We start from the raw sequence: 10583 nt of genomic DNA, 5'->3' as shown, positions 1-10583 counted from the left end.
ACATTTAAAAGCTTAACTGGGTTAATTAGGCAGGTTAGGGTAATTAGCCAAGTTATTGTATAACGATGGTTTGTTCTGTAGACTCAAAAAATACAGCTTAAAGGGTCTTATTTAGCAAAACAACCAATCTGTGAAAGAAAGTAATTATATTCTTAAGGAGGACAGGTAATGAACATTCTGCCATCATTTACTCATGCTTCAAACCTGTTTGAATTAAGAAGATATTTTGAAAAATTATGCTGGTAACCTTTGACTTCCATAGTATTTTGTCTCACTATGAAAATCGATAAGTTTCAGTCTTTTTTTTTTTTTTTTTTTGCTGAAACCGTGTTCCTTGGTGATTCAAAAAGTGTCAGCAGCTAGTCAACAATTTATTCAGGATGAATAAATGTAATACCCATTGTTTTTTTTTAGATGAGGTCTTATTAACGAGGTATTATTAAGCAAAACAATTATTATCTTAAAGAGGACAGTTAAATGAACATTCTGCCATCATTTACTCAACTTTCAAACTTGAGTTTCTTTCTTCTGTTGAACTGAACATACCAAAAGAAGATGTTTTGAAAAATGCTGCTGCCACCCATTGACTTCCATAGTATTTTTTTTTTTCTTAGTATAAAAGTCGACAAGTACCAGCATTGAGCATTTTTTTTCTAAATATTTATTTTTAGCTGAAACAGTGTTACTTGGTGATTCAAAAAACAGCTATTCAACTTTAAGGAAAAAAAAAGCATTCAGGCTAAATAAATGTAATATCCATTATTTCAGATGATAGATGAAGCACAACAATCAATCTGTGTTAGAAAGTAAATACTACTATCTTGAAGAGGACAGTTAAATTAACATTCTGCCCTCATTTACTCAGGCTTCAAACCTGTTTGAGTTTCTTTTTTCTGTTAAACACGCACAAAAGAGGATATTTTGAAAAATGTTGCTGGCACCCATTGACTTCCACAGTATTTTTTTCCAGCAAACCGGCATTTTTCAAACTATCTTCTTTTGTGTTTAACAGAAGAAAGAAAATCTTTAGGACTTTAAAACCACTTGTGGGAGAAAAAAACTACTGCTACTGTACCAGCTTCTGGAATTTTTTGAGTTTACTCAACTTAAATTAAGTCAAGTCCAGAACTTGGGTTGAAAGTTGAGTCAACTCGAAAATGTCCTGAAGCTGGTTGCCTTAATTTTAGGTTCAACTTTTTTTTACAGTGTAGTAGCTGTTGACTCACATTTTATGAATCAATAAAAAACACATTTTCAGCTACAAATCTTTTTCTTTAATGCTCTACAAAAAACATAATTAACCCTTATCTTGGGTTTAGGTGAATAAATTAATAGCAATTGTTCATTTAATGTGAACTATCCCTTAAAGCTGATACCAGTCAATATTACACACTGTAAAAACATTATATGATCAATTAATCATGACAGCATGTGTTTTAGGTTATAGTAACTTATAAAAATCAAGTTAGAAAACGGTAAACTTAGATTTACTTGGTTTTACAAGCTGTTTTAAGTCGGTTTAACAATATAGGTTAAAATAACTCAAAAAAATTATTTGATTCAGCTGTAAGCTGACTAGTAAAATGTAAGATGACTAGTATTTTTTAACAGTGCAGTTTATAATATTGCATTGTTATGTAATATTGAGATATATTGATTAGTGATGCTGTATTTCTTCTATATCGGACCTGAAAGAAAATATCAAGTAAGATTATTGATTGATTGGAAAGAGTTATGCTAGTCAGAAAAACACCACGTGACATAAAGGAAACTAGTGTGTTTATGTGGTCGAGTATTGGGAATTCCACCAGCTCTTTTACTTTCGGGTTGGAGCGCCTTTCTCTAAAATTCCACTGTGAAGCGGAAATGAAAGCACAAGAGCGGCCGCCCAGCTCTGAATACGGACAAAAGGAATTGTTCGAAATCTCGCGTCATCGTCGTGGGTGGCCAATGAGGGATGCCGTTTTGTGAAGCGACCCCTGCGTCACTACTCATCGTTTAAACATACAAACGCCCACGGAAAACACGACGACATTTCGTATTCCGACGCGATATTTTATGTATCAGACACCGATTTAACAGCAGACAGACACTCAGGGAACGAGTGCAGTGAAGAGGACTTGACACACCAGAACAGCGGAGTACTGTCGCTCGTGGATCATTGTTTTTAACCGGACTGTGAAAGTGTCTACAGCTCACTGTAATTAAAGAATCAACGGATCCAGGAGACTATTAAAAGCTGCTGTGGTCGATTGACTATATTTTAAATTCACAGCGTTCAGAAATGGGACTCCTGTTCGCCAAACTGATGACTCTGTTCGGAGACAGAGGTAAGAGATAAACAATATCACAACATGTTACTTTAAGAGTCTTTTGATATTACAGGCAACATTTATTATGATGTTTAAGGTAAAGTGTTATAACTTTAGTTAAGATGTAGCTGTTATCTTTTTTAGTCACAACAAAATAATATTAGCTAACATTCTGTCCTGCTTACTGAGAAACTAAACTAATGTTTCTCCTCAGGACTTTGTGTCCTACTATTGTTAATGTATTCATTATTAATAGGTTAGGACTAGAAACATGTATTATTATGTTAAAGTTAAAGTGTTTTAACTTTTAGTTAAGATGTAGCTATTACCTTTTTTACTGTCACAAATACAACATTAGTTAACATTCTGTCCTGCTTATTGAGAAGCTAAACAGGTTGTAATGTTACTCTTCTGAAATTTGTGTCCTACTATTTTTAACGTATTAATTTATAAATATATTAGGAATTGGAACTTTTATTATGATGTGGAAGTGCCTCTTTTTACATCTTTATCTAAGATATATTACTTATTTCACAAACAAAAAAAAAACAACATTATGTCCTGCTTATTAAAAAACTAAACTGTTTGTTTTGTTTTTCCTCTGCACTTTGTGTCCTACTATTGTTATTCATTATTAATACGTTAAGAATCAAAACATTTATTATTATGTAAAGTCCCTCTTGTTATAACTTTAGCTAAGATGTATTACTTGTTTTTAGCCACAAAGAAGAGAAATTGAGGTAAAGTTGTTTTATATCCACATGTTCAGATTTTCCCTTCAATAATATAATTTCACAGGTATTCTTTGCAAATTTTAAATAGTGAAATTATATTAGCAGCCAATGACTATTAATGCATATAACATTGTTCACAGACAAATAAATAGTGTTGTTTTCAAGTCATACTTGAATATGATTCAAGACTGATTATTCAAAGTACCATGGTAAACAATATAGGGAGTGAGTCACAAGTTGTCACTGAACCAATGTGCGAATACAAAACAAACTTTACCTCAATACAAGAGAACAATAACATTGAGTCCTGATGACTGAGAAATGAAACAGTTTGTAACATTACTCCAGGGGACTTTGTGTCCTACTATGTGTTAATAGTTACAAAGTTTTGTGATAAAAGTCCATTTTAACTCTGATTTATTCAATATTTCGCATTTGTAATTTTGATGAAGGTCTAAATGCCCCCTCCAACCCCCCGATCTGTATCTGAATACAAATATTACTAATTAAAATAATAGATAATATAAATATACATTTGACCACTATTATAACAGATTATACCATTGTGAATTCATAATTTCGTCAATCAGTCTATGCAATTAGACATGGTAGACGTTTACAAGACACTTTTCTTGTTAAATAGGTGTTTGTTTCTATATAAAGTTTGTTTATACATTCACTTCTACGTAATAATTCTGACTTCAGATGTAAAAGTAAATCTAGATACACAGTTAGTAGTTTGACCTACAGTAACCTCTATAATAGCAAATTAGTGGGTATTGTAGGTCAGAATACACCAAAATATCCCACAAAACACTGAAAACGTAAATGTTTTATTTAAAAAAAGATGTTATTTAAATAAATACATACATTTTACTCACTGAAGGATGTATTACACAAAATAACATTATCGAAAAAGTCGACCCCTCAGATCGTCAATGTATAATTCGCACTCTGCCTGTAGTCACTTAACCAGTATGAAATATGAAGTCAACGCTTAATTATAATGAACTTGTCTATGCTATTTATACTAGTATATTAACTTATAACAAGCAAGGATTGAAGTTCCCAATGTCTACCAACACTTTATTTTAACCTTCCCTCAACAAATGAACTAAACATCACCTAAAGTTACTCTCATCTGTTATGGCTATTAGTTAAGATGTAGTACACTCAGATAAATGACTATTGCTGCTTGTTCAATTTTAAATGAGTTGAAACAACTCAATTCTTAGCTTAATTAACTAAATTGTTTCATGTTTAATCCACTTAAATTTATAAAAAACTAACTTAATCAAATTGTGTTGGGATAACATGAAGGAGTTGTGTAGAACCGAATGTACTAGTCAAATTACAGAGTAACCACAAAGTGATAGTGTGGAACTGCGAACGATTACGCAAGCTTTACATGTGATAAGTGCCTTTAAATCACATCAGGAGCGTGTCACTGAGAAATGCATGTTGATGCAGGATGTTCTGTTCAGTCTGCACACACACACAGACACACACGTCAGATAAGATTGTACGCGTTCAAAGATCACAAGTTCTGCTTGCCTGTCGTTATTCTACACCAATCTCCCCAAGTTTTTCTAAACTTTGCTTAACCCAGACTGATACAGATCGCTGAACACTGAGTTCTCAGAAGTGTGTTTCATAGATTTCATGTTCAGAACATTCTTATATGTCTGATCACACACAGTCAGATTAAACTGTGTGTTTGGGCTCCTCTTTTCAGAACACAAAGTGATTATTGTGGGTTTGGACAACGCTGGAAAGACCACCATCCTCTACCAATTGTAAGTGTTTTTTTTTTTCTTGGAAGTATAAACAGATGAATCACTGATACTAACACTGTGTATTGTTATAATGACCTCATTGAACCATCTATGCCCTGTTCTCTCCAGTTTAACGAAAGAAGCAGTACAAACGTCTCCCACAATTGGAAGCAACGTAGAGGAAATCGCCATAAAGAAGACACGCTTTCTTGTCTGGGATATTGGAGGGCAGGAGAGTCTCAGAGCTACCTGGAACTCCTATTACACGAATACAGAGGTGTGTATGTGTGCACCTGCATGATGTGCTGCTCTCATAAAAGTCTAATGCTGGTTGTTGTGTGTTGTTCCTGGAATGCACTTTCATCAAATGTATAATCTGAATCCTTCTGCAGATTATCATCCTGGTGGTTGACAGCACTGATCGAGAACGCCTGACTGTAACTAAAGAGGAGCTTCATCGCATGCTGGCACACGAGGTTGGTTTGTTTTGCATTCACCTGCTTTATGATGCTCTTGTCATGAATGTTTCATGATGGGCATCTCGTGCACTTTGCTGGTTATTTTAGTATCACAGAGTAGTCGTTGAAGCTTTTGTTTATAGTTGAATTGTTTTTAGAATTTCATATGTTTTCTTTTAAATTTTGGATTAAGATTCACCCCCCCCCCCTTTTTTTTTTTTTTTGTTAACATTTCTTAACACAATAGTTTTAATAACTAATTTCTAATAACTGATTTAATTTATCTGTGCCATGATGACAGTAAATAATATTTGACTAGATATTTTTCAATACACTTTTATACAGCTCAAAGTGACATTTAAAGGCTTACTAGGTTAATTAAGTTAATTAGGTAGGTTAGGGTAATTTGGCAAGTTATTGTATAATGATGGTTTGTTCTGTAGACTATCGGGAAAAATATATAGCTTAAACGGGCTAAAGATTTTAACCTTAAATGGGGTTTAAAAAAATAAAAACTTATTTTATTCTAGCCAAAATAAAACAAACACGACTTTCCCCTGAAGAAAAAAATATTATCAGAAATATTTTATATTATATATAAATATATTTCCTGAATCTGTTAAACATCATATGGGAAATATTTAAAAAAGAAAAAGAAATTTAAAAAGGGGCTAATAATTCTGATATCTGTAAACCTACCTTTACCTTTATTAAATACATAAGATATTCTACTTCTACCATTTTGTGTATGACTGTGAAGACCTTTTATACGGAGTTAGTTTGATTATTTATATAAATATATATATATATATATATATATATATATATATATATATATATATATATATATATATATATATATATATATATATATATATATATATATATATATTGAATAAGCTTTTTGTTTAATATGTTTAGTTTTTGTTTCGATTATAAAGATATACTTTAGTTTAGGTTGAATTTGTTTTAGTAATTTCTCTTTAAATCAGTTTTAAATATTGCATGTTTATGTTTTATTAAACATTATATTTTTTTGTATATTAAAGATATATAATGTTTAATAAATATTACACTTTATTAATTTCTTGTAGTTGGCCAACCTTAATAGTTTAAATTAAAAAATGTTTTGGTAATTATAACCTCTTTAACCCTGGTTCAAAATAATGTCTCTATTTAGAAACAATAAATGATACATTTGAGCAAAAAGCTACTGTTGTCTATTTGCTTATAAATGATTAACATACCCCAAAAAGTAAAAAAAGAAATAAAATTAAAGTATATGAAATCAGTAAACATTGCACACATATTTTATTTCTGAATCAACACAATTTCATCGCACAATTATAACTCAATTCAGCAAAATGTTCGATATATTACACAAAAAATATGTTAACACTCAGTATGAGTATGATAGTCCCTAATTTGTTTAAACATTGGGTTTGCAAACAAATGATTAAATCAAGGTTGGGTTGGACTAACCCAAGAGGGACCAGCCCTTGTCCTAATTGTTTTCAGCATAATTATAATTTTTTTTATACTGACTGTTGAATCTCATCTCTCCACTCAGGATCTCCAGAATGCATCAGTGCTGGTTTTGGCAAATAAACAGGACATGGAGGACAGTATGACTGCAGCAGAAATCTCTCAGAGTCTAACCCTCAGTTCACTCACCGCTCGATCCTGGCATGTGCAGGCCTGCTGCGCGCTCACCGGGGAAGGGTAAGAGTGCTTTACATGAGTGCATATATTTATCAGATTGCATCAAATGGATTTGCATTAAGGGCTCCAAAAACTATAGATATGTGCCCTGGCATTTTTTAAAAGTTATATATACACAGTTGAAGTCAGAATTATTAACCCCCATTTGAATTTTTTATGTTTTTCTTTTTTATATATATATATATATATATTTCCCAAATGATGTTTAACAGAGCAAGGAAATTTTCACAGTATGTCTGATAATATTTTTTCTTGTGGACAAAATCTTATTTGTTTTATTTCGGCTAGAATAAAAGCAGCTTTTTAATTTATCAAAACCCATTTTAAGGTTAAAATTATCAGCACCTTTAAGCTTTATATTTTTTTCTCGATTGTCTACAGAACAAACCATCGTTATACAATAACTTGCCTAATTACCCTAACCTACCTAGTTAACCTAATTAACCTAGTTAAACCTTTAAATGTCACTTTAAGCTGTATATAAGTGTCTGGAAAAATATCTAGTCAAATGTTATTTATTATTATGTATTCATCATGGCAAAGATAAAATAAATCAGTCATTAGAAATGAGTTATTAAAACTATTATGTTTAGAAATGTGTTGAAAAAATCTTCTCTCTGTTAAACAGAAATTGGGGAAAAAATAAACAGGGCGGCTAATAATTCAGGGGGCTAATAATTCTGACTTTAACTGTATATATACATAACAGCATATTTCAGTGAATTTTTTAAGGCCTTAAATTTAGGTTTTTAAATTGAAGACTCTGCAGACACACTGAAAAAACTACAACTTTTTCCCCTTTTAACACAATATATTTTCTTTTGAGAAACATTTAAAATATTTTGGAGCTGTAAACATGTCAGGCTGCTGTCTTCGTTAGTTTAAAAAAAAAACACAGATTTCTTTACAATTTAAAATGGCATCTTTGGACATTTTTTTCTGCTGGTGATACTGTTTTTTTAAAAATCTGAAAAAAATGCCAATAAAAAATCTTACACATACCATAGGAACGGTATAGCAGAACATGGTGGCGGTTTAAAAACTTTGACTTTTCCAAACCTCTGTATCAGGGCCGGAGTAAGACTCCTTTTCAGCCCTGGAGTTTCAAGCCTTAGACGGCCCACCTCAGTTCACGACTGACTATATTAAAATCATGTCATTTCTAATTCCGTTTCTAATGACACTATCAGGTCTTTTTCAAGAAAACAGCTGCTTTAGAACTTCAAAGTTCAACAACCCAAACAGTATTATATGTCTTACACAATAAATAAAAAAAAAAAAAAAACTAATTAAATATTTACTCAGGTGAGGTTCGAACTCTGATCGGCAGCGTTGTAACACAACATGCTGACCACTGGACCACAACAGTGCTGTTACATTGGTGTGCCTGGAATAAAAAATAAATATTGTTATCTGTTATCTGCAAGACTCTTTTAACCATAGTATTACTTTCTATTGATGGCTTAATCTTTTTCTCCCCTTTTTTAGATTTCTGATCACGTTATGTCAGATTTATTAATGTAGTGAATCATCAGATTTTCATTGAGCAGGTGTAATATTCATTAATATTAATTATTTGAATTCTTATATTCACTAAGGTGCCGCTGTTTCATCATTAACCGGCAGGTTGCATTTTGCTAACGGATCTGCGAGAAAATAAATAAAAAGAGTGAGGCTATGGTCAAATAAATAAATAAATGAAAAAAAGTGCGACTGCTGAGAGTGCAAGCAGCAAGAGACACCGGCACTCACGGCCAAAAAAACGGACCGGCCCACCGGGAATTATCCCGGTCTTCTCAATTAGCCAATGCGGGCCTGCTCGGTATACCTTGAAAATGGTTATCGTCCTAATTGTAACACTTCTGTTACGCATCAACTTAAAAGAATTTAACCTTTTTACACGCAGTACTGCGAGCGCTTTTATTAAAATCATTTCTAAATACCACATCTCACATATTTAGATGCAAATACGCATTCTGTATGAACAGCCCCTTGCTTAGTTGATAAATATTTCCAATCCTCAATATGAGCCATTTATACAACCTTTAACCACCTGTTTCTCTTTCCCTCCACAGTTTACCAGCCAGTCTAGACTGGATGCGCTCCCGTGTCGTGGCGAATTAGTCCATCAGCAGCGCTTTCTTCAACCTCTGGAGCTGTTAAACGAGAGATCAGGCCTGATTTGACTTTTATTAATCTGTCTCTCAGTGAAATGGAGTAATCTGAAGGAACAAACAAACTCTGGAGACCTGAATGGACTCTCTGCGCGTGTGTGTGTGTGTGTGTGTGTGTGAGAGAGAGAGAATGTGTATGTGTGTATACACGTTTGTGTTCGTACAATATGTGACTCCGTTCTAGAGGTCCACATGTTTACATTATACTGACGCCTGAAATGATCGTGTGAAATGATCATGATGTGTTGGTGCCACTGTATTGGCTGTGCTGACGACCAGGAGCCATTGTCTGCCGAGAGGCTTTGTGATGAGCCCACTAAGCTATTGAACAAACATTACTTGAAGTATTTAAAGTGAACTGATGATTTGTGTGTTGCGCATGCTGTATGGAGCCTAGTGTTCAAGTATTTTATTTTTGAAAGTAGACCGGATATTCATATGTTTTCTTATATAAATTTTGTACAAAACCATTGTGTACAAATGAAAAACTTACTGAAATGTGTGCCTTTTGATTTAAAAAAAGAAAATTTGAGGAAAACGCTTGGGTTCAGATTCAACGCTGCTGAAATGCTTTTCTTTCTGTGTTAGTTCTACTTCAGATATCTTAAAATTCTTAAATCAAGAAGCATTTTTAGACTATGTTGTTTTTAGAAATAATAAGTCAAAATTAAGTGAGTTTTAGCCTTAAAACAAGCAAAATAATCTGTATAAAGTATTCAGTGTTTTAGGTTTGAAACAGAATTGCTTTACTTGCACCAATGGCAGACTGTTTTGCTTGCTTTACGGAAATTTCGACTCATTGCTGAAAAAGAGTTGTTTTGGGAAAAATGGTTCTTAAATTATTTTACACTACCTGGCAAAAGTCTTGTCGTCGATCCCAGTTGTAAGAGCAAAAAAAAACTTGACTTCTAGTTGATCATTTTGAAAAGTGGCAGAAGGTCTATTTTTCTGATGAATCATCTGTTGAACTGCATCTCAAACATCACAAATACTGCAGAAGACCTATTGGAACCCGCATTGACCCAAGAATTTAGAAATTTTGGAAAAGATGGCAACATCAACAGCCTGAGGTATCATGACATTTGTGCTCCCCATTACATTACAAACCACAGCAGAGGGCAAATTCTTCAGCAGGATAGCGCTCCTTCTCATACTTCAGCCTCCACATTACAGTTCCTGAAAGCAAAGATGGTCTAGGTGCTCCAGGATTGGCCAGCCCAGTCACCAGACATAAAAATTATTGAGCATGTCTGGGGTAAGATGAAGGAGGCGTTGAAGATGAATCCAAAGAATCTTGATGAACTCTGGGAGTCCTGCAAGAACGCTTTCTTTGCCATTCCAGATGACTTTATTAACAAGTAATTTGAGTCATTGCAGAGATGTATGGATGCAGTCCTCCAAGCTCATG

General features: G+C 33.2%; 1 protein-coding gene across 1 annotated transcript; it reads left to right on the top strand.

The window, feature by feature from the left end:
- The first annotated feature begins 2071 nt into the window (after positions 1-2071).
- arl5c (ADP-ribosylation factor-like 5C) lies at positions 2072-9667 on the top strand. The gene is given in 6 exon segments (NM_200846.1): positions 2072-2330; positions 4782-4842; positions 4951-5098; positions 5214-5297; positions 6850-7001; positions 9077-9667. Coding segments are annotated over 6 exon segments (540 nt in total). The 5' UTR covers positions 2072-2284; the 3' UTR covers positions 9126-9667.
- The last annotated feature ends 916 nt before the right edge of the window (positions 9668-10583 follow it).

This window comes from Danio rerio, chromosome 3 (assembly GCF_049306965.1).
Source record: "Danio rerio strain Tuebingen ecotype United States chromosome 3, GRCz12tu, whole genome shotgun sequence".
NCBI lineage: Eukaryota > Metazoa > Chordata > Actinopteri > Cypriniformes > Danionidae > Danio > Danio rerio.
The sequence above is the reverse complement of the archived record's forward strand: the minus strand, read 5'-3'. Positions and strand labels throughout refer to the sequence as shown.